This window comes from Agelaius tricolor, unplaced genomic scaffold (assembly GCF_023055355.1).
Source record: "Agelaius tricolor isolate 1412-34295 unplaced genomic scaffold, bAgeTri1.0.p SCAF_3, whole genome shotgun sequence".
Taxonomy (NCBI): domain Eukaryota; kingdom Metazoa; phylum Chordata; class Aves; order Passeriformes; family Icteridae; genus Agelaius; species Agelaius tricolor.
In genome coordinates this window covers 55121982-55149309 of record NW_027269263.1, presented here as the reverse complement: position 1 = coordinate 55149309, position 27328 = coordinate 55121982, and the positions used below count along the sequence as shown (strand labels likewise).

Below are 27328 nucleotides of genomic sequence, written 5' to 3'. Positions count from 1 at the left end.
TTCATTGTTTCCTGACCCAATCCAACACAACCAGACTGTTGTAACTCACTGGTGATATGAAGCAGTTTAACTTTTTATGTTCATCAGTCTCTGCAGCCTAACAAAATCTAAGTTAAGTGATTGTTCCCTCCATTTTTTTTAGTTACGCAGGACCTAGGACTTGATTTATTTCCCGTTTATTTTACTGGTTATCCTTCAAATACCTGTTTTTCATAGCAAGTTGTTTTGCCTCTAGAAAGTAGTTAAACATCCTGGAAAAGTAGCTCCTGTACATTGTAAAGGATATGCATATCTGGGTAAAATTCTGTCCCTTCCCTGTGCCACAGGTAATCTTTATGGCTGATCATGGGTGGGACATCTACAATTTGTCCTGAAACAAGAAAGGTTATCTGAAATTTCAGCTATACTAGAGGTATTTTTTCCTTCAAATTTAGACAAACCATGTGCTTCTTGGGACACTGAAATGCTATTTGGTAACCACTAGTTGCTGACCACATACTTCCACTTGAATGTTCAAGAGTGTTTGAAATTTGTCTGTACCATGTTAGGCTTCAGGTAGTGTCATTTCTTTTAGAGAATGGTTAACTTTGTTTAAAAGCAGCATAAAAATCTACTTCACTGAAATGACGAGGAAATATCTCAGAATTCCTGTATCTTCTTGAAAAATGGGTTTCAGGTCTCTAAATAATTTAATACAACCTTTCTGATCCTACTTTCTATCTGCTAGATCTGTGAGGTTGCAGAGAAGCCTTGAAAAGGCCTTTGCCCTGCCTGTGTCTACCTTGTAGTGTGTACTCAACTGGGGAAATAGATTGAGGATTATCTTACACTCTGCTGGACTTCCAGCAGCTTTCTAAAGAATTGCCTTTTAAAGTATTTTAAACTTGTAAGGAAACTGCTAATAAAGATGGCATTTACACAATGCTATTCTGTCTTCATCATGCTGAAAATGGTAAGAAAGCTTTCTGCTTCATATAAGACTATTTGCCTCACATGAAGATTGGTTGCAGATTTATTCCATTGTATGTGAGAGACCTTGAACTGTCCTTTATGAGTATTTAGTAATGATCTTTCTCTACTTCTACCACATTCCTCATTTTGAGTTGAGGGTGAGAAATCAAAGGGGACCAGAACTCCCTCAGTGCAGCACAGAATGGTTTGGGTTAGAAGGGGCCTTTAGAGATGGTTGAGTTCCAAACCCCTGCTATAGGCAAGGACACCTTCCACTAGACCAGGTTGTTCAACCCCACAACCAACCTGCCCTTAAACACTTCCAGGGATGGGTTATCCACAGCTTTTCTGGGCAACCTGTTCCACTGCCTCCACCCTAAGAGTAAACAATTTATTTCTTATATCCAATAGAATTTACTCTCTTGTAGTTTAAAACCATCACCTCTTGTCCTTTCACTGCAGATCCTGATAGTGTCTCTCCCCATCTATCTCATAAGCCCCTTTTATATATTGAAAAGATGAAATAAGCTCTCCTTTATTTCTTTGTTGTATTTCATACCAGTTATGGAACCTGTTGGTTTAGTATTCTATACCTCTGTTTTCAATATTGATCTGTATCTTCTGCAGTAGTTATAAATTCAGAAAAAAAGCTGTCAGTCAAGTGTGACTGACAGGCTCTTGATTAATGACGCCTAGTACTGAAATTGCAAAACATCTGCTGTTGGCAGTATATGGATGACTGAGTTTTACAGGATTTGTATGTAATGATGCTTTTCAATCACTGTTGTTTAAGATAACCATGAAAAGTGCCAAACTTGCTTTTTCATTAGTACTGGTTGTAATAACTAGTGCCATCACAGATCTTAGGAATGCTATATGTTTCATGTAAAAATCTTGCGGATGACCTCGGAGGTTCTCTAATCCAATCCCTAATCAAAACAGAATAAATTAGAGCAGGTTGTGCAGGAACTTTATCAGTTAATTTTTTGACCATGACCTGTTTGCATCTCGTTTTCTGTGTTTTTTCATTTCCATGTTAGAAAATAAACAGACTTCACATCTGGTCCAAATTTTGTGCATCCCAACTTACCTGCTGCCTTTTGTCTTACCCTTGCACACCTCTGAGGAGCCTGGGACTGTGTTCTCCTTACCCCTCTGCTAAGTATCTGTAGACAGCAGAACCTTTTCCCTTTACTTTCTCTTTCAAAATGGAACAACCCCAACTGATTCAGCATCTGCTTGTACGTCCTGTGCTCCAGCCCACCCACCTTGGTGGTTCTGCTCCGGGCTCAGGCAGCACTGGGATGGTGTTCTGGTTTGAAAACAAAACCAGTGAGAGGCTCCAAGTCAGAAATACAGTTTATTAGGAAAAGAGAAGAAAACCAAATACATGCAATAATACAAAAGACAAACCACTGGCAGAGTCAGAATACAGCCTGACACCCTGCTAGTTAGGGTGGTGGCAGCAGTCCAGGTGAAATGCTCTTGTTGAAGTGGTGATCCTGTAGAAACCATCTGGTTGCTCTTGTCCTCTGGAAACCAGTGGGTAAGCAGAGCCATTCCTCTGGGAATCCAGTGGAAAGGCTGCTTGTTGTGTCCCAAATCCCAGATTATATCCAGGTGGGGATGCTTAGCTCCTCCCCCCTGGGTGGAGCATCTCACAGTGGGCTGATAGAATTCTGAGTCATGTGGTGGGTCCTTGATTACCCATTAAACAGAAACTCAGCTTTGTGCTCAAGTTCAAATGCTTTCCTTAAAATAAAAAAGTTGAAGCAGTTTCTTAAGACATACTATTTTCAGCTACACACTGTTTTGCTGTGCTGTCTGTCAACTCCATATCCACTGATGGTGATGTCCTGTTCTTAGGAAGCCAAAGTTATATCACTTTAGCTTTAACCTACAGCGATCTTTTGATTTTTTTCTTCTCACTAGGTTTTGGAATTTAGCTCAGTTGTGCTAAAATTGTATTGATTTCAAAGCAGGTTTTTATAATCTGTTTAAATGTGGATCTCATCACTATTTTAACTTTTTTCCTTTTATTTTTAATGAAGCTCTTGTGCTAACAGCATCTGATTATTAAAAAGTGAGAGGAATTTTTTAGGCCCCTAGATAAATTGGGTTTTTAAACATTTTTAAGGAGATGGTCTACACTAAATATGCTATTAATAAAGCAAAATACTGGAGCAGATAACTGATTATATTCATAAATTCCCATGGAGACTTTCGTTGACCTCCAGGCTCCTTTTTCAGTTCTATTAAACTTTGCTTTTTCCCCATTCCCTCCTGAGAATGGGTTCCTGAGTCTCATTCTTTTGGAGGGCAAGAAGTATAAATATGCTTTTACTGTTAAACCACTGGCTTCGGGCAGAAATAAAGATATTTCATTTAGAAACAAGGGATAGAGGGGGCAAAATAATATCACTAAGCCAAGATTTTTGGCAGAAACAAATTGCAAAAAATGTAAGGTTTGAAGTGTGTTGTCCAGACAATGAAATACAATATCTATATAGGTGTTAATACAGTAGCAGCTGGGAAGATCAGCTTGAGAATAGACTGCTGGCTAGGAGGGAACTCTTGAGTCATCAGCTTTTTTAGTGCTCTTTTAATTGAAAAAGAACAGCAACACACACCCCTGACTGCAGTTCTTTGTTAAGTCTCTTTCCTCAATTAAAATGAAAGTAAAAAAGCTTCTAATTCCAGATTGCTAAATGCTCTGCCCTGCACTTCACTACTTGATGGGAGAGGGGGTGGGAAGCTCTGCAGGCTGTTACAACACTTGGCTTATTTTGGTTGCTGCCTGCGTAATGCTCCTACATCATCTTGTCTTTCCTCCTCTGCTTTCTGCAGCTCTAAGTGAGGGTCACATAACTGTTCCCTATGTAAGGCAGGACTTCTGGAGCAGACCCTAAAAAAGAAATGCTGATTTGCAGGCTGTAGGTATGCACAATTCTGCCTTAGTATCTGTTGCCTTATTTCTAAGGTATTTTCCACAGCCAGAAATAAATCACAATGTGATCCTTGCTTTTCTCTGCTCCCAGCCAGTTTTCATGTCAATGAAACAAGAACACCTCCCTGTTGCTCATTCTCCCACTTTCCAGGTCTGACAGTATCACAGTGGGGTCTCTTTTCCCCATTGCAGATTATTGTTTGTTATTGTGGCCACTTCTCTCAACTCTCTCTGGCATCACGTAAATACCACTCTTTGTTGTCTGTTTTGTTGTGGTTTCTCTAGTTTTAAAGGACTTCATTACAGCAGATTCTGTTTTCTATAGAGAACAAGTCATACAGAGCCAAAATGCAGTCCTTTTTTTTGCTTCCCTACTTGCCACTGCTTCTTGTTCTATTCAGAGGTGTTATTAATTGCTGCTGCCTTTGTGCAAGTACTCAGTCATATAGATTTTCCATCACCAAAGCTTTATATCAAAGAATGTGGTATCAAAGAAAAGATTTTTCCTTTTACAGATAAAAGAAAATGTCTTTATTTTCAGAACTCCCAAAGACCAACTCAACTTGCTGTCAAAACAAAAATCTATATTTGGGGTTCTTTTCACAATGTGTGGATTAAAAAGATCATTTGGAGAGACCATTTATTTGAAATACAGGTTTCCTGAGCAAACAAAAAAAGCCCTTCCAGTTCATCTAGGCATGGAAAACTGTGGAGGGATAGAATGTAAGAAAATAGTGCAGAAGGTAGTCTCACACCTGAGAAGTTGCAGCTGTACTAATCACTAAAGATTAGGAACAGGCCTGCCCTTAATAGGCTACAGCTGTGTCCAATAAGAAGATGAGTGCTACAAAAGAGTGGGGTAGCTGGGTGAGGAGAGAGTTGGAGTTTGCTGGTTGTGCTGTGAGGAAGGAGTCAGTGCTGTGAGGAGCTGCCCATGAGAAATCACTGAGAAGGTGTGGGAGCTTTGCAATACCTGATAACAGAAAACTTCCTTGCACAGCCTAATTCTCTAGAATCTGGGTGGTTATGTCTCATTAGCTTTTGTTTGCTTTTTGACTAGGCTGTCTGGGTAGAATAGAACTACACAATGATTTGAATTGGAAGGATCTTTAAATATCATTTAGTCCCAACCCCTCTGCCATGGGCAGGGAATCTTCCATAAGACCAGTTTGCTCAAAGCCCTATCCAACCTGGCCTTGCACATTTGCAGGAATGGGGCATCTACAGCTTCTCTGGCCAACCCCATTCCAGTGTCTCACCACCCGCACAGTAAAATATTTCTTCCTAATATCTCATCTAAATCTCTCCCCTTTTAGTTTAAAACCTTTCCTTAGTCCTGTCACTATCTGTTCATACAAAGAATCCCTCTCCCTCTTTTTTATAAGCTTTTAGATGTTGCAATAACATCTCCCCAGAGCTGTTCTTCTCTAGGCTGAATAACCCTATCTCTCCTAGTGTATCCTTGTAGGAGAGGTGCTCCAGCTCTCTGGTCATCTTTGTGCCCTCCTCATGCTGCTTTGGACCTGCTGTGCTTCAGTGTTTGTCTTGTGTACACAGCACTGCAGGTGGGGGTGTCATGAGGGTAGAGTAGAAGGGCAGAATCCCCTCCCTCACCCTGCTGCCCATGCTGCTCTGGATGCAGCCCAGGACACCTCTGGCTCTCTGGTCTGTGTGCACATATTACCAGGTCACTTCTCAGCTTTTCATCCAGGAGAACCCCTGAGTTCTTCTTGGCAGGGCTGTTCCCAGTGAGTACTTCCTTCAGTCTGTATGCACACCATTGGATGGTTAGTTGTGGAAAGCTGGAAAATGCTAAGACTCAGCTGTTGGGCAAGCTGACAGTCTTTATCCTTCTTGGCTGATGGGGATCTGTCTGTAAAAAAAAAAAAAAGGAAAAGAGTCTCAAGCTTTCTCAAAAGGTTAACAAGCTGTATGAGGTAGGAATTTTCTTGTAGTGCTGGGAGTGGTTCTTCCAATGTTACTGGAAACAGTCTAAGATACTGAGGAAGGGCATGGTACTTAAGTAAAATTGGTTTGTATCTTCACAGGATAATTAATGCAGTTTTGATCTTAACGCTAATTCTGTTTTCTTTTGATTTGTTAAATTTTACAGGAAGGAAAAATTAATGAAGGTGGTACTTCTAGCAAATAATCATATAATAGGCAAGGAGAGGAAAAGGGTGCTTGTTTTAGTGTATTATTCATACACAGGGAATAATACCTAGCTGTAAGTGCTTCAGAGTAGGAGTCATAGGTGAAGGGAGATTCTGCAGGAGGGTTCTGCAGATGATGTGGAGAAGGCTGGACTGGAAGCTGTTATTTTATAAGGAAGAGAAATCCAGAAATAATTCTCATGTTTGTCTTCTGTTATTGAGATCACAGACCCAAACTTTCTTTGTTTTGGTCTCTGCTGTAGACCAGTTCCTTGAAGATTTATCTGAGTGGAAGAGAGGGCATTTGAACAAGAAAGATCCAGAAAACTAATCTGAATCTTTAGCTTAATTGATGCTAAACTGATGAGTGGCTGTGTTGTTGCATGGCTAAACCTGCCTTTTTTGGAAATGCAAAGAGTACAAAATGCTGGCAGGAGCCCTATAAGGTTTTAAGCTGTTGCTACAAGCTGTTACCTAGATGAGCTGGCAGAAGAATGTTTGAACCTGCAAATGACTTTGGCAGGGCCCAGTCTCTAACCATAGATTCCTAGCTGTGAAATCTGTCCAGTTATTCTGCTAATAATTTGAGGGATGGGGAATCATAAGGTTTCCAGGCACCAGATGTCTGCCTGCCTTTGCTGTGGGATTTTTAGGCTTTATCTCTATACTATAATTTCTTTTTTCCTGGAAGTGAATGCAGTTTTTTTTCAGAAGCAGATATTAAGACTTCATTAATACAAATTTTTCTACTTTTTAGCTTTCATTACATAAGCTTATTTTAGAACTAGGGTTTTTGTTGTGTTGCTTTTGAAAATCATCTCGTTTTTTAGTTGGCTGTGGATCATACCCAAGCTCCTATGATTGCCATACAATCCATTTTGCTCATACAGATGAAAATCAAAATGCCTTACCAGGTGATTCATCATTTCCAAGCCTAACTTGTGGGTTATGCCTAGTAACAAAGATAACTGCTAAAATATAGGAAGCTGCCATTAAAAGTTTCAGATAACCAGTCATAAAATACAATGTTTGGAGTATCACTCACTTTCAGAAGTAATGTTTTGACAAGAACAGCTTCTCCTTCCCCATTTGGCTCTGTGTAAGCTAATAAGGTTTTTTTTGGGATGTGAGGCTAAAGTTCCCAATTCTATTTTTGCTTTTTGCTTATAAGGATGAATTCTATTTTGGTGGACAGATTATGCCATGAAATATCTGCTTGGATCCCAGCAATCCACTTTGTGTATCACCACTTGAAGTAATGTCACCTTCAGCAGTATCCTTGTTTTTCCATTGCTCTTTATCTCATGTTGTTGTTTTGCACAGAGGAAGCTCCAGCTGCCCTTTACTGTAGCATGTTTTGAACCTTGTAAATATTATGTGTTAAAGAATTCTACTTCAGTTAAAGTAATTATCAGAAACAACAGCACAAAAAGTCCAGCCAAATCTATTCTCATTAAATTCATCGAGGCATTAGGAGGTCTCATCATTCTGACTTCATTTTTATTCACAGATTTGAAGAAGGAAAACAAGCATCTTGGTGTTTTCTCAAGTTCAAATGAAGTGATTCTGATGCAGGAATATGTCTAAATATCTCAGATGAAAACAACAACAATTAAGGCAGAAATATCACTAACAAAAACATTGACTTTTTGGGGACAAATACCTATTTTGTCCTTAGTAAAAATTGCCAAATATTTTTTTCTCTGCCATATGTTTAAATCATCTGTTTCCTTTGAGTTCTATGGGCAGTTAGGTTGTTCCATTTTTTAAAGGTGTAATGGTTTTATTGTTTAGTGCTATTTTAATCTGCTTTCATAACTGACAACATATTTAAGGGTTATCAGAAACTACTGAAGTGCCATTTAAGTTTTCAGAAGACTTATTTTGAGAAGAAAAATGTATTTAATTCTGAACATATTTTTGGTAAACCCATTTTCTGTTCTTAAAATCCATATTATGCCTGGGGTTTATTTTTAAGAACATGGTAACATACGAACTCAACAATGTGGATGGAAGGAGTGCTGGTAAGAAAATGCAAATATAGTATAATTGGTTTCAGAGCTAGATAGTTTTAATAAAAAGTTTCACACTCACTTGCTGTTATAAGATCAGTTACCTCACAGTCAAAGTCTTTTGGGCTTTTTAGTTGAGTTTGTAAAGCTCCTTTAATACAGAGATTAGCAGTTTCTTATTTCTTTCATTCCATTTATTGGTTTGTAAACCTGAAGGCTGTGAATTTTATGAAAGAAAATCCTTTAATTTTGTGTATGCCTATTGGTATGTGGTGGTTGCCATGGTACATGTTTGGAGCAAAACTTTTTCAACAGTGAGTGGAGTATGATAATTTCTAGCATCATTTTTCTGATAAAATTATTCAGAAGTCTGAAAAATTTCAAGTACTTACTGAATTTAGCTTGACTGGATGTTCTAAAGGTCTTAGATGTAAAGTTCTGACATAAAGGTCTAAATTTCACAATATGGTCTCAGCATTTCTGCAGGGCTGCACTTCAGATGCACAAACTGATTTGTGTGGTGGAGCTTTGTTGAGAGTCCACGACTCCCTCTGAGTTGCAAACCATTGTCTGAGAGCAGCTGCTTTAATTTCTCACTATTCATTTTAGTGCCTTCTTCCCAATTGTTTTGCACAATGCTGTATTGTGAATAAAGTTTTATAAATGTCTATCAAATAGCTGAGTGATTCAGGAATTATTAAAAACCTTGCATCAGTTCCTCATTTCTGCCTCCTTTCCTAACAGTCCCTGCTGTAGAGTTCCAGCTTATTCAATGAGCAGGATCATTGATGGTGGCCTTGAAGATGTAGGTTGTCCAAAATGTCCCTTGAAAATAAAGATAGATTTTGAACTCAGGGACCTTATACAGAGTTTATGAAGAATGAAAGATCTCCCCTAGGCATTCAGCAGCCTGGATTTCCAAGAGATGCTGCAGAATCAGTTGCCAGATAAGATTTTTAAGTTCCAAGACTCCATGCTCACGTGTGACACAGGGTCTGAGAGCCTTAAGACTGTTGTTTGTGAGTTAAACTTCATGGGTACATGTATTAGTAAATATTTTTTCTTTCTGAAATTTGAGCTGTGGACTATTCCTTGCTAGCAGCTGGCTTTGGTGCTTTTCCACTGAGGAAATGCCACTTTGAGGATGGAATCCTTGTCAGCCCAGTGATGTCATGATTCTTGCCTGAGAATGTCTTATGAGATCGATGGATTGACTGTATCTGTCACTTGGTTTTACTTGGAGACTTTCTGAGGTGATGATGTGGCTAAATGGCAGGACATGTGGGACTGTGTGCTGTCTGAATGTTAGTGTTACTTGGAAACCAGCTTAGAAAATTTGTTAGGCTGTATTCTGCTATTAAAGCAGCAAAGTTAAATGATCAATTGAGATATGAATTAGAAATACCATAATTTTAAATGAAAATAAGTTTTTCTTAGGCAGGTCTGATTATCTTTCAATGAAGAAAATGTTATCTAAACCCTCTTCTTGAGTCCAACTCTTGAAACTATTCATAGCTTGCCAGCTTTCTGAAGCTGAAATTCTGCATGTAAATTATTCTTCACTAACAGACTCATAAAGAGTTTTTTACTAAATCAATACTTCTGATATTTTCTGTATGCTCAGAAAACACTGAAAATATAAACATGTAGATCCCCTTCACCTCTCTCTTTATTTTTCTTTGATGGCAACTATTTTCACTTATTCATATTGTGATTAGATGTTCTGAGTAAGTATACTAGTTGTGAGAAGATGTATAAAACACACAATTTTTCACCAGACTTTAATAGTGGAAAAGCACTAAAAGCACTACTCTGGGCAGGGAGAAGTTCAAGTAAATACTGTGGTCAGGAATTTAAAATTTTTGCCTATTATCCCATAGCTTTCTGTATTTTTTTTAAAATATGATACTTTTAAAGTTGTAGAGCTTTCTCTGTTAGCCAGAAATTTTTGTGGGTTTTTTCTTCATTGAATCTTAAATTCAGCCTCATGCCATTGCTACCAAAGGTATAGAATAAATGTAGTTAATTTCTGCTCCCTCCGCTGGCCTTCGAGCTGTGCAGAATAAATCTGTCCAGTACCTCCAAAGCACCCACACCTGCAACTGCTCTGTGGAAATTGGGTCTTTTGGGGACTAAGGAGAACACTTTATCTCCAATATCTAGACCTGAGTAATGGCATTTCTGAAATAAACTCTCAATAAAAATGGAAGCTTTTAGAAAGGAAACAAGAGTGATATTTTGTGGTAACTTTGGAGTACGTTCAGGTGCAGCCAATGTGCAATCTGTCAGTGTGATAGAAGGAGAGCTGTACATTTCACACCAGTAGCAGACACTGTTCAAAAGTGGTGTTGTTTTTTGCTTGGGCTTCCTGATAATCCTCTTTGTAGTACAGTGCAGAAAAACAGAACTGAAATGATCATATTGTTCAAAAATAATTGAAATAATACAAGTTTGCTTGAAACTAAGGTGCAAATCTGCTATGCCTGGCAACATTGTCTTGATAGCAATCACTTAAGAACTATTACGTATTCTTTTGTTGTTGTCTTGTTTTTTTTTTAAGCTGGACCTGTGATCTGCAGAATGCTAACATACCCTCCAACTCGAAGAGCCTTAATTGTGGGTTGTGGTCTGCAGATGTTTCAACAACTGTCAGGGATTAACACCGTCATGTATGTATTTCCCAATTGCTTCTTTTTATAAAGAGTTAGAAAAAAAATCAATTAGACCATTAGCAGTTATAGATGGTCTTCTGGACAAAGTCTGAAAGGTGAAAAATTGAGTGTGAGCTGGAATGCTGGTTTGAAATCCAGATGTTGGCATACTTGGCAACACAGTAAATTGGTACAAGAGGATGTTGGTATAGGGGTAAACTTACCATTTTTATAGACATGAGAATACAAACTGTATTCTGACAGATGCATTTTTGTGTTAGGATTTATGGTCAAGGCTATGTATGTCTGGACAAGAAAGCACATTTATGGTTTGAATGTGTGTGCAAATAGATCACAGTAAGGTGAGGGTTAGATTAACCATGTTAATGAGGTGGAATGTTACTGTGAAGTGCTAAAGGATGCTGAGGGAAGAAACATTTCCTGCTTTTACATGGTTTTGTTATGTGTATGAAGTCTCAGTAAATGTGGAAGTGAAGAATGATGTATTGGGTTTTCTGACAAGCTGTCAGCTCATAACAGGAGAAGCTCTTGACAAATGTGCAATGTACAAGACCTTGTTTAAGATGAAATTATTGTTGGGCTGCCCTACATGACTAATCATAATGAATATGGTTGCCATATTGTTTTAAGAGTGAGTACAAAATATGTTGCCATAACATTTTAAAGAGAAAACTATGCCTAAGGGAGCATGCATGTTAGGAAATTGTTAAAAGAAACAGCTTAAAGGATAAGGCTTTTAGTGGTATCAAGAGTTACCATATTAAATGTTAGAGTAAACACTGCCATCTGTCATACTGGAAGAAAAAATGCCCCAGACTCAGTATTATTAAACTGCACAGGAGGGAAATCTGTAACAGGTAAAGAAAGACTTCATAAAGTAGGAATTGTAAGCCAGTGTGGGAAACACTTGGACACAAAACTGGTAAGTTGTGTGAAAGCCAGAAGAAAGGCACAGAAAGAACTTTGATAAATTTTTCAGACACATCAGAAGCAAGAAACCTAAGAGTCTCCAGGCCCAGAAAGGATCAAGACATTGGGAGTACACTAACAGAAGTGTTGAGCACCAAATCTCACAAAGACGCTTTTTGCATTTGTGTTAATTATAGAGGTACAGGAAGCTTTTTGCACTAGTGCCTACTTAAGATGTCTCAGGTGGTCTGCTTGACACTCAAGTACTAGAGGAAAACATCTAGAGCAAGCTGATAAAAAATAACAAATTAATCAGGGTACACTCAACAGGTCTCAAGTAATTTGCATCCATAATCACTGAATTTGGAAATGTAGCATAATTTATGAGAAGCTACAGCCCAAAAAGTTTTATTTTGGTCTCTATAAAAATTTAATTAAAACTTTATAGAATCAAATAAAATGTGTGCTAATAAATATGAAAAATGAACTTGTGCCCATACAACATAAAACTGCAAAGAAGAGTCAACATGATTGTTGTAGAAAGATTATAGCTGGCTTGGATGTGAGTCCATGGTTGTGTTAGAACTGTAAATCTCACATGAATTAACAGTCTTAAACAACCATGACAGCTGCAGCCAAAGTTTCTTGAAGAAATCATATAGCCATGAAAGTGAGAAGTCCTGTCACGTAAATAACTATTTAAGATAGGAGAAAAAAGGATGAGAATAGAAGATCAGTTATCACAAACCAGGAATAGACTCCTACAATGATCTATATGAAGATCTTTGCTGCTTTAATAAATCTGTGAAAGCAGCTGAACAACAAAGTAGCAGCTTATATTCATACAGCATTCACAATATAAAGATCCCCCAAATCTGTAAACATGAACAGTTGTGGGAAGATAATGCAAGGTAACAAATTAGTGGAATGGCAAATGCATTAACTATACAATGTTATTCAATAATGCCTGAAGGAGGGAACTGGGTAACTAACATGCATGGCAGTCTAAATTGTTACTACTCAAAAAAGAGGGCTTGCAATTGCATTGCTTTTCTATACAAACATCATGATGACATCCATGGCCCATCTGGAATATTACAAACAGTTGCAGATGTCCTGTCTTTTAATAAGAGCAAACCAGGTTATGTGTGGGGAAAGAGATACCTGTGTTTGAACAGGATTATTAGAACTCTGCAGCTTGGAAAAGAAATGAGGTCAGAAGAAATACAAGAGGTATATAAAGCTACTAATGTTATGGAGAGGATGGGGAGAGCATGATTATTCATCATTTCTTCTAACACACTTTTGGTGACTCCTAGCTCTTATCCAGCAGTAGGTTTAAAATAAGCAATTTTTCATGCAACACATAATTACATATTGGAACTCATTGCCACAGGATGTTACAGATGCCAAATGTAGAAATACATTTAGAAGTTAATTAGGGAAACTTACATAATAAACATTATTAAAATGTTATGAAATGTGGTATGCATGCAATCTCTGGCCAAGGACAGTCATTCTCACAGTTTGGTTCATAATACTTTGGGATACCCTATTAGGCTAGAACAAAAAATTGACAGTTCACTAGGCTTATGACACTGGTAGGTTGACTTTGTTTATTTTAAACTTACTATGTTTTAAAATCTCAAACTGCTTTCTGTGTAGGAGGTTTTACAAATAGTTTGGAATTGACCTAATTTACTTGTGGATGTGTAGGAGGACAGAATTACAACTATAAAACGTGGTTGAATCTTAGCTTTAAAATAATAAAATGCTTATAATAAACACATGAAGGCACTGTTGTTAAAGGACTGGATTGTCAGCCATTTGCAATATCCAGTCTCTTTTAATATTCCATTATGACTAAATTTTTAGTTATCAGGTATGCAAGACAAACATTCTCCTGTGAAAGGACATTTTTCAAATACAAGTAAGCAGCTGTCTGTTGATGGCTTGCTTACATAAAAATTGGTAAATGCCTTTTAATGTCGTAATTAGATGGTACCTTAAGGAACTGTCAGATTGTATTAACTCTCTAAGCACTAGTTTTCTCTTCATAATGTTTAGTTGTGTCATTCTGGGATTGCTGTTCTCCTGCAGGATGAAAGCAGGCATTGGTTATGGTTGGAGGGTCTAGTATTGTGTGGATTTTCCTTCAGTGGTTTCTCAAAAACAGACATGACAGGTATTTTGACAGTGGATGTTCATTGTACCTTTGGTGCTACTGTAAATCCTTGTTTGTTGGTTTGTTGGCCCTTTTTAGGCCATAGAAGAAGAGGCTGATGACTCCAACTTGCAGTTGCTTTATCACTGAAGGGGTATCAGGGACAGACAAAGGTGATATAGAGACTCCATCATCAGAAGGCATGAAAAAACACTTTATTATTAGAAATCTACAGTTCTTAATAGAAACAATGGTGGACTTAAGACCTGTTTGGCTTTTAGGACTCTTCTCTCAGACTATTGGTGAACTATGAATAGCACACTCTGGAGAATCATATCTATAAACAAAGTTACAGAAAGAGAGATAATAATTGTTTGAATTCTTCTCTCTTAGTTTCCTACAGCTCCTCACAGCTTCCCAGCATTTTCCTGGGACAGCTATGTCTCTCTCTGTTCAGAAGATATGTGAATACCACATTGCCTGGCTTTCTGTGGCAGAGAACTTGGCCTCTGGTTGCCCTCTGACCAGTTAACTTAACAGGGCAGCATCCATGACAGGCCCTGACTTGTTCTAATCTTCTGGCTTGAGAGTTTCTGCTCTTTCTGCTATAAAATAATTTGTTTCATCTTGTATTTTACTGTAAGAAAAGTGAGGCCTCAGAGTGAATTTGGGTGTGTCTGAAAAGCTCATTTAAACTCCCATAATCAAATCACAAGGGGACATGAAAAAATAACACAATTTTAGAATTATTTGATACTTGCCCAATATATGCTTTACTGAGTAATTCATCAATTTTAGAAAAGAAAAGCTTGAGTCGAAAATTACAGGTGTTAGAGGAAGTTTGCAGAGGTCTAAAAGTAGTCATTGAGTGTACCCATAGAAGGAGAGATGCTAAAAAGCAAAAATTACCTGCAAGAAACACAGGGAGATAACAATAAAAATCTAGAGCTTCCATGCTTAATAATTCAGTAATCTGGTATAAATTCTCTTATTAAAAACTGAGTATCAGTAGTGGAGCCAGTGAGAGCAATGAAGTCCATGTGTAATTGGAGTTGTCTTGAGGATGGGGAGAGGAAAACCAGAAGAATTGCTGTAAGAATTGTTGAAGGCTGTGCTCAGCCTTTTTTTATTGTGTAATAAACTGATCTAGTTTTTGCACAGAAATAGTTTCATATCATATTTCCATCACATTTGTTATACACATGAATGTTTATAAAATCCAGCCGAGAGGAACCAGAAACTCATCAGGAACAGGATGTTACAGAATTGGTGAGAACAGTATGTGGAGCAACCTCTGCATTGAGGAGGTAGATCTAAAAGAGAAGCAAAATGTAAAAATAGGCTAAGGAGGTTGTGACTGTCACAGGAAAAAATCTAGCATGATAAATTTAGTCAGCAAAAGACGAAAGCTCAGTGACCTATTGCTTTGATTCCTTTTTTTCATACCCCTAAGAACAAGGGTATCATTGCTGTCTGATGCAGCGCCTGACGCAGAACAAATGTTTCCTTTTTGTCATGGCTTTCACCAGCTTAACTGACCCGTTAAAGTCATACCATTTTAGACAAGCATCTCTCACACTGGTGTGAGCAGGTCTGAAATGGTTTAACTTCTCAGTTTCTTATCATTCTAGTGTTTTCTCATCTTGAAAACAGAAGCTCATTGTTTCAAGCCTGGAGCCCAAGTCTGGTTGGCAGGAGACTGAGAAAGGCCTTGTGAAGGAACTTATATTCCAGGGGAGTAGTTATTACAAATCAATTTTTTAATAGTAATATATCTCAGAATTTGGTTAAATCTGTGAAGTTAAGGCATTTTCAAGCCCAAAGTTGCCCATAGTTAAAACCTAGGGGAAGAGGACCATTTTGAGGTAAAAAAAAAAGAAAAAATTAAAAAATTGAAGAAGTTCCATTTTTGGAGGGTAGGAGGAAGAGGGGACTTAAAGGATTTGAACTGTTCCACATTGTGTCATGAAAACCATCAATGGATGTTTTATCTCTGTGCTCGTGTTCCTGCAGAACTAGGACTTCTGAAAACATTTCTAGTAATATGCAGCCTTGTGGCAGTTAAAATACTTCCAAACCCTGGGGAAGAAAGATTTTGGAAGAAAATCCCAAGTTCTCTTGAACAGTAGGCAGTAATTTAGCCATAATTGGAGGGAGTTCAGTATTGTCTTGACAGAATTGCTTGCAGGTGGTATGACCTACAGTGGAGACTCTGCTCCTCTTTGAGAGGCTTTTTGTCTGTTCCCAAAGACTGCCTGTGCCCTCAAGACTATAAATCTGAGATAAGATTGAAGAGACAGCTGCATCATCTTGATTATTCTTACTCTCACAATACTTTAAGTGGATGTGATGAAAGCCAGACAAAATACTTTGTTCTGCAGTTGAAACACTAAGTTTGATGTGGTGCTAATTTTGTAATTTGCCATTATCTTTTCACATTGTGTTAGCAAAGCTTTCTGCAGCAGGAAAGTGGTATAATGTGTCAACAGGGAAAGCATATGGCCTTCAGCATTTCTGCTAAGCTATTTTGCAGGTGTATATGATCTGTTATTCCTATTCAATGAAGTATTTTTTTTATTTCTGAGATATCTTTGCACCTCCTAGAAGTTAAGTGAATCCACATATAAAATGTATTGCTGCTTGGATTTGGTCCTCAGATGCTTTTGAGCTCTAACAGTGTCGCTTTTTTAATTTATGCAAGCAAATGAGAGAACCAGAAAATGGATGATAAAAAGAATCATCTTTTTTCAGCTGGCAAGAAATAGGAAGGGGAATAAGATGCTATATGGAGAAGGAAAAAAGCTCAGAATAATGAGTGGAAAAAGAAGCTGGATAATAGAAGAAAAATACAAAAGAAGACAAGAGGAGGTTATGTAACAAGTGGAAATTTAGGGTTTGAAGATAAGAATATTAGAACAATTAATACAAAAAGTGAAAAAATATTGTACTGAATGTGAATGAGACTGCAAGAAAATAGGAGTGGGACTGGGAAAGAAGTCAGGATACTTCTGGAGTTGAATAGAGACCAGAGAAGAGTTTAATGGGAAGGCCATTTCCTGGCAGGTTTAATTGCCAGGTCTGTTGTGCAGCAGCTTCAGAGCTGACACCTGCGAGCTGCAGCCTCAGAACCACCCTGGTACTTCAGCTTAGCAGGAGTGTGCAGCTCAATCCCCAGAGGGTGGGACAAGTCAGGACTCAGAAACTCATCTTTAAATTCCAGTTTTTTAACTTCTTCAAAATGAAATACTGAAAAGGGAACGTTGGACAATATCTGACATACCTGACTGCAGATAAATTTTTCATTTTTTAAAGATCATTGAATAAATACCTTATTTTGTGAATTACTGCACAAGTAGTAGCAACCTTCTTCACTCTTTCAGCATCAGCAGCAATATAGAGATTTATAATTAATGATTGAATATATTTACAGGCTATGACTTATTTATAATGAATAAGCTGGTCATTGCAATGAGGTTTTCCTAGAGCATTGGTTGTTGTTTTGAATATTGGAAAAAAGTTACTGAGATCTGTGAACAGAAGTTCTACTGGCAAAAAGTAATGGTGATTCACATTTTTCTTGTGATTTGTATTCAGGCATTGACTTTCAAGGTTGTATAGGTTTCTGTTGTGTTCTCTGGCTGTGCATTTTAAAACAAAATCCAGGAAGTAGCATTAAGAACAGCCCAACAGACAAAACAAAACCCCAATGTGGCACAATGCTAAATGTCATCCAAGTTGCACAGCAGTTACTGAAGGAGGGTACCTTTTATTGTCCTCTTGACTTAAATTTAAATTGGCCACAGTAACTCCCAAGCAGATTTCCATGTGGCATTTATTTTTGGATGGCCAGTAACTTGTCACCTCAGTTATTCTTGAGTATTCTCAGACCCAACTGGGCTTTAAGTCTGACTAAAGGAGGCACTATTGCACTAATGTTCTTTCCAGATACAAACTTTGTAGAATTGTCAGGATAATTGAGAAGATTTGGTAATTGACAAGTGTAATTTTCTCTGACTCCATGACATTAAGGCTGCTGCCTAGTTAGGTTTTCATCCTTCAGTATTTCATTGCTGGTAAACTGTCCAGTTTATCTTTCTTTTAGTTTTTGCATTTTCCTCTTAGGCATTAGGAGATGTTTAATAAAACAGAAAAAAATTCTATGTTGAACATCCACTTGCTTTTGAGATAATAATTAATAAGATTTTTTTTTTGTAGGTTTTCCTAAATTCTTCCAATAACTTTTTTGAGAAGTGACCCTTCATTTTACCATTTTAGCCTTGGTTCATATTGCAAGATGTTTCAGATAGTGCTGTGTGCAAACTCATAATGTAAAATACTTCAGTGGCAAATAGATACTTTTAATATAGACTGCAGGTATTTTTGGAAGAACAACTAAACCAAAGTCTAGTCTAGTCAAACACACTAGGTGAGGTGAGTGTCCCATTGCACCAGCTGTCTCTGTTGTATGTGCTGTACAGGAATAATGGGATTAACTTATAACAACTCTTGAGAGGAATAAATTGTAGTTGATCAGCAAAATAATTTTATATTACTCACTGTAAAAAATTCTAAATGAGAGTTTATGAAAACTGCTTATATCAGTCTCACAGTACTTGAGAAGGAAAATGAAATTCTGACTCAGGCTTTTTGAAAGTTCTGCATTTTCAGCAACCACTTTTCCATAGGCAGTGTACTGGTATCACAGCTGAGCTTGTTTCTTTTAAGGAAAAGAGTGCATTGAAAATAAAATATATTAAAAAAATCCCCAACTTCAAACATCTGATGGCCACCAAGTTGTACACATTGGACACAAGTTTGTGTATAAACAGGCTTATACAGTATTTTTCCAAGCCCTGTAACATAGGTGATGGAGATGATGATGATGATCATTATTAGAATTATTATAAAATTTTAATTACTTTTCCCCCCGTTAAATGGCAGATCTGAACTGAACAATTAGTTTGTTTGTGAAAATCTGTCCATTAAGTGTGAAAAAATTATCACACAACCTATAGCAGTGACTTTGGAACTGTGACCAAGGACAAACTCAGATTTGGAGATGGAAGTACAGAGCCTTAGGCTGGGCAGAATCCATTCTTGTCAGCAGCTGAGATGCTGGTTGTGTGGGTAACAAGAAATGTGAAATTCCCTTTCATCACTTGCTCTCAGCAAGAAGCCTGGGCAGTATTTACAGCAGCTGTGACTTGGCAGAGCCAATCCCTTCCATCCCCTCTTTGTTTGCCTGCACCTCTCCATCAGTGCAGGCCAGGGAGGAGCCCAAACACAGTTTCTCTGGACCTTGCTGTGATGTTCTCCCTTCTTCTCAATCATCAATAAATGCTGATGTGGGAAGGGAATACCACCTAGTAAGGGGGTGTACCTTAGTAAATCTGCTAGGAAGTGGCTGAAACATAAATCTGTTGATGGCAGGATGCCAGTGGTTTCATCCATTAATGAAAACCAAACCAGCCAACACAAGATCAGCTGGTGAAGGAACGCTGCAGCAGGCCTGAGAGAAAAGGAATAACTCTTTTGTTCCACAGGCAGGATGCAGGGCAGGTAGTGGTGACTTGGTATTGAGAGTCACAGAGAGGGATGGGAAGAAAAGCAGCTGGGTCAGGCTGCTGGGCATCCACTATGGCTCTACAGCTGTGCAAGAGCTCTGAGCAGTGTTTAGGTCTTAGCCTTTCTTCTGGTTTTGTACTTAGCCACAAGCTGCACGACTGAGAGACCTGGGTGGAGGCAGGCTGCAGAAGGCAGTTCAGTAAGCCTGAAGATTTTTTAGGCAGTCATATTGCTGAAGTTTCTGTATCATTTATTGTGTTTTAAAAAGAACTCCTATGTTTTAAAATTTTTGTTTAAAAATTGAAGTGTTTTTCTCAAGTATTCTTGTGTGTGCTTATAGGGTGGCTTGCAAACCCTGAAAAACTTATGGGTTTAATGATTTAGGTCCAATGTACTTTATCAGTTGAAATAATTGTGAGAAGGTAGTTTGGATACAAGTAAGGAACTGCATCTGTATTAAAAACAAGTCACCTGTGTGTCAGCATTGCTAGCAATAAATCCACACTTTGCCGAATTTCCACTAAAAATAAAAAATGATACCAAAGCCATTTTCTTAGCTTAAAAGTTAGTTCAAGAGTATAGATTTGTAATTTGCCATAAAGCAAAGAAGTTAAAAGTTAAAATTTGATTTGGCCAATGCCATACATCAATCTTCAAGATTCCTTCATAGGAATGACATTTCTCTGTGCATTTTGTGTTCTTATTCCTTTTGAATAGAAAAGGGAAAATCACAGCTTTATGCCATTTAAAACTAAAAAAGAAAGATGCAAAACAAGGCAGTGAATCATGATGGAGTAGTTAACTGGATTAAAGCTATAAAATACATATCCTGCTTAAGCTGCTGGCCTTGTTGATCAAACTAACCAGAGTTTTTGGAAGATGGTTTTTACAGCTATCTCCTCATTCTAACTGCTGGAGATCAAAGGATGGGTAATTCAGATAAAAAAGTTTTGAAGGTTTATTGGAAGATCAAGGAAGTATTTCAAGCTGCTATATAATGGGACTAATGGGATGAAATGAAGGAAAATGTAGAATGATTATTGGAACACAGTTCAGTGCTTAGAAGTACTATATTGAGTGTCTCGAGGGAAGTAGGAAACAATTGTAGTTTCTAATTGCTTAAACTGTTACAACAGTAGAGAAATATTGGAAATAACATACTTGGGGGGGTTGGTGTTGAGATTAGTAGACATACAAAGCAGATTAACATAAGTTTATATGTAAAGACTAATTTCCTTTATATAAAACTTTTATAGCCCACATCTTCTGATAGTTCTCATAATCTAACCATATATTGTTAAAAAAGTAGAAAACCAAACACAGCCCCCACCTAAAACCTAAACTTAAAAAATCCTAGACTGCCGAAAACATTAAATGATATTGAGGTGGATTTATTTGCATTATCATTTTTGTCAGGTTAAAAAATAAACAATGAAAAACCTTCTGAATTTGCACAGGAGGCAGGTTCAGGGTGCTGATGTGAGGCATTGTAAGGGGCTCTTAACCATAGGCTCTCCTTCTGTTTTGAAGCACTGGATTTTTCTTTTCATTTAATAAATCTTGTAAGTATTACTGATTTTCCTTATTTGTCTGGTGCTGAACATCTGCTTAGTTGTAGGAGTTTTGTGTTGTTTGGGTTTTTTCACCCCAAATTTGGACCTTTAAATCCATGAGTTGAAGAATGACCATATGAAATATTTTCCTTATTTACTGTCCTTTTTGAGTTCTTTCCTGGGTTATTGGTTAGAAGAATATATACTAAAGAATGGAATAGCATGAAAGAGTAAATAAAGGTAAACCTCATGGTGTGACAGCTGCAAATGATTTGCCACAGTCTGGATCCATCTACCGATGGTTTGGTTAATAATTTTTAAAATTATTTGTAGGTGTATTAAAAAGGATCTGAGTATTAACTGATACTTCTATTTAAAAAAAATTAAAATCTTCAACAAAACCTTAAGTTAAATGCCTTTAATAAATTGGTATTTTTCAGTGCAATGCTTTCACAGAAGTAAATTCTTTGTAAATTTTGTGTTGACTGTTACTAATATAAAGGCTTGTAATAGCTTCATTTGGAAATCAAGGTTTATTTTTATGACATGTTCAAAAATACACATTCAAAGAACTGTATAGGAGTTAACATACCAAGCTACTGTAAAAGAAATCCTGCTATCTGTCTTCTCATTTGGCATGTGGTTTATTTTTAATGTTGCCTGATCAACAGAGACTAAGTGCACAAATGCACAATTTTACCCCCAGTTTTTCATGAGTGAAATCTGTGAAAAACCAGTCAGAAGGTTGGACATTTACATTAAAACATTTTAAATCAACTCAGTCCTGCTGATTGTACTCTTTGTTTTACCTTACTGTGGTTTTCTTAATGGTAAGTGACAGTATCTGTTCCTATAGTTCTTCAGGCTGTGAAAGAAAGACTGTCACTTTGGAGAAATTTTTCCACATTTTTCTGCTTTTGATTTCTGCTCTCCCTTTTGTCTGTAATGAGTTCATAGCACTGTTTGATTTCTATCTGTTGCCTTAGTAATAACTTTCAGGTCACCAATCCAGTGTTAATTTCACTGCAGGGCCATGCAGGAGAAATTGTGTGAAAATGCCTTTGCCTTGCATGTGGTACATACGCAGGATAGCTGTTAAGTCAGATAAATGCATCTCATTCAATTTGTTCATATGTAAAGCCAAGTAATGAAATGAAATCAGGGCAGTGATGCTGTTTTTAAATCATTCATGAATGATTGCTGGAGGAAGTTCCTTAAATAGCACTGCTGGTTTGTTTGTTTTAATGTATTATTTGCCCAGACAGCTCTTGGAGTACAACAGGTCTCAACAGTTTTTCTTCTGTTGAACATTTCTAATCATCTTGTAAAAATTCCATTTTAATCCAACTGTTAATGTTTAATATGCATCATTCTGTTGAACTGTACATTTTTGTTGTCTCTAGCATTTATTTTGAGACCTATCAGGAAATCACATACCAACCAATGACCAATTTATGTTTTTTCTATAAAGCACAATAGAATAGTAAGAGGAGGGATTGGTTTTTGCTGTAGGTTTGCTCCCTTGGCAAAACCTAGAGGGCACATATTATTCAAATATTGGACTGTATTTGTAGCAATAAGAAAGTGTCTTCCTCTTAGGTGAAAGACAGGGAATACAGAAACAATTCCAAGTTCACAATGTAATCAATCTTGAAAAGACACAAAATTAAAGTGTAAAAGGTCACCTGGTTTGGTGCTGCCTGATACAACAACATGAACAACCTCAGTAAAATATATTACTGATGCTATTCAATCATAGAGTAAGAGATATGATGCCCTTTAGATCTGTTTATTCACCTTTACTTTAAGGGCAGAGGAACCAGTTCTGTAAATTGGATTCTTTGGAGTCTGTCAATAAGAGTTAAGCTGCCACAGGCTAGTCAATATGCCTTGTGCCACAGATTGGAGACCCAAAAAAGAAAAAAGGTTGAAAGGTTATGTGGATTGCAAAGATTTGCTATAAATGAAAATAGTCCAGAAATGAACCGTGAATAAAACATGGCGGTATCTAAAAGTTAATCCAGACCTTGCTATTGGCAGCAGTCTGCAATAAGCAGAGAGATGGCTGTGGTGAAAATGGGCCATACAGAAGGTGTGAGATGGAGCACAGGCACCAGATCAAAGGAAAATAAGAAATCACTGATGAGACTTTTAATTGCTCAGTGTGGTGAGAAAGAATAATGTCTGTAAGGCCAGCGAGGAGGAGAGTGCAGGGAGGGAGGGGATATCAGGAGGGGGAACTTAACAACACTGGGGTTCTCATCTTTTGGGGGGGGCTGGTTCTTTCTGGAGGGTTTCCAGCCATCAGGTGCAAGTTGAGTCTAAGCCTGTGCAGGTGGGAGGGGTCTCACCTATGACTGCTTAAAATCTTGGGGAATTTTTTCTACAGAGTTCTGACAAGTCTGGGAGAATGATTCAGAGAATGATTTTAAAACATTTTCATGAAAGAATAAAATCCTTTTGTGATATTTTCTTTCTTTTTAATAGTCACTTGTATACTGCACTTGCCCAAAGCATGTTTTATGGACATCTTGAAAATAGGAAAAGAATGTGAGACCAGATTATTATCAGCAACATTTCATGTTGCCCAAGGGGAAATTGGAACAGGGATGTACTGGACTGCTGATTAAAACTTCTGCTTGCTAGAGGCCCTTTCCTCATGTAAACTTGAATCTTTTGGTCAGTTATGAGTGCAAGAGGTTTTTTTTTTCAGAAGAAAGATGGAGAGCCCTGTTAGAAACCAGGGGAGAAAACAAAAGCACAACAAAAACAAACAGGTAAAACAATTTGGGCTTTCTTACTCTACTCCCTCTTCTTACTTCCTTGGTTATAGAATTTCTATTGTATGTTTATAGACTGGGGAAGGAGAAGAGAAAGTGAGCAGCTAAAATTTTGCTATCAATTTCAGGTCTTTAAATAATAGATTTAAATGAAAGTACTGAAATTAGTTCTTGAAAACAGGAGTTGACAAAAGCTAAAGTCTTCTTTAGCTTTTGTTGCCAAAGGAATACCTATTGCCCCTGCATGTTGGTGAGAGAGGGAAGCAGGTGAAAGTCCTGAAAAAAGTACTGAAGGTACTTTTTGGTGCTTTTGAAGGACTTGTTGGTGCTGTAAGGAGCATGCTGGCATGTAAGGAATCAGGTAAGATCTCACTTAAACTTGGACCAATTTGGCTATTTTTAAAGGAAGTTTTGAATGTTACCTTTTAAAACCTACTGTGTCCTTCCATATGAGCCCTTAAGGAAGTGTGAGAACTGAAACTGTGTAACCACAATTTAATACATATGGCAGATGAAATTGTTACAGGTGAGATACAAACTAAAAGAAATCCTAGCACTGCCCTAAGCTGCAGCTCTGTCCCATTTGCACAGGAATGAGGGAAGAAAGGGGAGTTTATCAGAATGAGAAATGTAAATTATGCTTGTTAGTGATGGCACATTCCAGGAGTTTTAGATTTTTCAATCATCTTAGTATTTGAGAACCAAATTTTGTTTCAGATTGTGACACATGCCTGTAATGTCACTAATTTACAGTGGAAATAAAAGACGGGATGCAGTTCATATTTTTTCTGGTTCATGTAGAAATGGAGAATGACTTATTAGTGAAATGGAACAGCTCTCAAGGGAAAAATGTACTAATTCCAAGTAATCTTTCTTTCTTTACTATTTCATACAATAGTAATTATGTGTGTTAACACATTTATAGTTTGAATATTATCAAATATATTACAAACATATTACATCTATTACAGTAATCCTCTCTATCTTATATGCCTTATTAGAGTTCTGAATAAGTAAAATTAATGTGGGTTAGCTCATTGTATTTTTTAGGGCATATAGTTCTATCTTAAATGCTTTTATCTTACTGCAAACCCCAGTTTTTTATGACTCTTGTCACGTTGTGGTAAACTAACTCAGGCACTGCCATAATTCTGAACACAGGCAGAATCAGGATGTATAAAAAAAACCAACAACAAACCAACCCCCTTTCCCCCCCTATATATATATATATATGTATATGTGTGTGTATATATGTATGGATATCACAACTGACCTGGAACATGAGCTCTGCAAGATACTGGTCAAGTCTCTACAGGTATTTATATCTCACTATATTGATTTATCATATTTGTTAGCTTTAACCAGCTAGAAAATCATATAAATACATGCCCATATTGCCAGATCCCTTCTTTCCTGCAAACTCTGGGATGGTCACCTCCTCTTTAAGCATCTCTGAAGAGGATTCTGCTGCCCTGCCATGTTTTCAGTTATGCTTGAGCAGCTCCAGTGGCTTTTCCTTGCATCAATGTAAGAGATGCCACCATCTCTGCAAACTCTTCGGTGCAGAAATGCACATTAACCAGGCAATAAATATGGGTAAGCAGTTTGAGACTGTGGACTTCTGTCCAGTTTTGGAAATCTTAATTCCCTTAATAGTGTAATATGCTACTGCAGACAGCTGGTGCTGGAGGAAGACTAGCCAATGCTAGATTGGGAAATTAAAATAAGGAATAACAGAAAGAAGAAAAACACATCAGCTGGGATGGACAGTGCTTTAAAATGTCCTATAAAGCCACTATTGGAAAAAGAAATTAATCCTGTGGTTAGAAGCTTGGCTGAATTGCCCATCCTCTCAGCAAAATCTAAGGTCCCTGTCTAGGTTTTGCCTTTTGAAAACTGAACAAGCAGCTCTTGGTCAGCTGTGACAACACTTGAGCCCTCATTTCTGCTGTGTTTTGTTAAGATATGCTGAAGCAAATGGTTTTATAAAGAAAAAAGATTAAATTGTATAACTTTTTTTTTCTTTTGCAGGTTGCTCTAAAAGCTGTACTTGTTCTGTTTTCTGTAAAAAAAAAAATATTTTGTTGTTTTTCTGAGGGAATGTTACTCCTGAGACTTACTCAGCTGAGGGACAAATGAAACCAGTAGATTCCTGCAAAGAATATGTTATCTTGCCTCCAGTCCTTCTTACAATGACTTTAAAACCCTGCACTGTATGCTTGCAAGAAACTTTAAGCACATTTTCTAATTCAGACTTGCAACTTACTGCCCTTAAGTGACACATTTTAGCTTCCTGTAGTGTGTATATTACAATAGTGTTCACACAGAGACACGATTTCATACTTCTGAGTTTTTCTAACTCAGACAAGAGACTCATCTGGACTATTACCTTGGAAAGAAATTGTAGTTCAGCTTCTGTACAGCTCTTGATGATGAGTCAAGGGAGTCTCTTAGTGTTCTGAGTGGTATGTGCAGGGTCATGCAGGGTGGCTGGAGTTGTATGACTGTCACTGGCCTGGGCAGCTCCACATTCTGTCTTTCATCTTCTCTTCCAGTATAAAGCTGATCTTTTCAATAAATCAACTTTTGGGTTTTCTAACAACATAATCTTGCAGTGATTCCATGCTTGCTGCACTGTAAACCATCATGTACAGGAGCATTGAAGTATATTTGCCATAGACCTTCTAAAATTTTTATTTTTGTGTGTCTTAGGTTCTGTGCATCGGCCTATTGCTTCTTGTTCTCTCTAAATAAAGTTATGAAGAACTTCTAAGCAACCAGTATTTATGACACCTCCCTAAACTAGATGTTCTCTGTAGAGAACCCATTTGGGGATTTATTCTGGTTTCATAAAAGACATTTTCCTTTCCTGACAGCAAAATTCTCTGTCTGGAACAAATTAACTGCCATTCAAGGACTAATCTCTTCCTCCATGGCAGAAATTTCTTCCTCTGTGGCACTGCTCTTCAGGCTGACTGCTGCAGTCACTGTCATAGATACTCCCCAGAGGTTTCAGACCAGAATCACATCTGCTGCTTTGAGTCACAGCTTCATCCTATCTGGTGGGATTTCAGTGTTCATTAGACTAATTAATGATTAAGTGCAGCAATGTGACATGGCTTGGCTGTTTTGTCATGTCAGTCAGCTTTCTCAAGAATTCACAGTATCAGCTATTTTCTGAATATTTGGTTTTGTGCAAGATTTTAAATAAGCAGCTTTCTCACTAAAGGCAGAAGTGCACTGCTGTCTGGTATAATCTTGCTTGAGCTGCACAGAGGTATCTAAACCAGCAAAACCTGTATTTGTAGAAGGAAATGTTCAGGCAGAAACCTCTCTGTAAGGGAGATCTTTACCTCTGTGAAATTAGAGGTATTTTGAGGAGAGAGGAGCAAAAGCAGGGGAATGGGAGCAGAATGTAATGCTAAAATGGAGTTGCTTTCCTCAGTAAAGCAGAACAACACATAGCACTGAATCTGCTGCTGCTTCCTTGTGGCCCTGTGGTTTCCCCTCAGAACAGGTTATCCACCTCTGCTTAGGTACTTATACTGTGTTTCCAGCTTTTGAAGAAAAGATGCTTTGTAATTACTTTCAGGATAAAAATACCTAATTATATTGTGTGCAT

At 37.6% G+C, this 27328-nt stretch overlaps 1 protein-coding gene across 1 annotated transcript in view; it reads left to right on the top strand.

The window, feature by feature from the left end:
• SLC2A13 (solute carrier family 2 member 13) overlaps nucleotides 1-27328 on the top strand; it is a 146420-nt gene that overhangs the window by 56815 nt on the left and 62277 nt on the right. The window contains exon 4 of the mRNA XM_071423888.1: nucleotides 10624-10732. Coding sequence (XP_071279989.1) covers nucleotides 10624-10732 — 109 coding nt within the window. The remainder of the gene's footprint in view (nucleotides 1-10623; nucleotides 10733-27328) is intronic.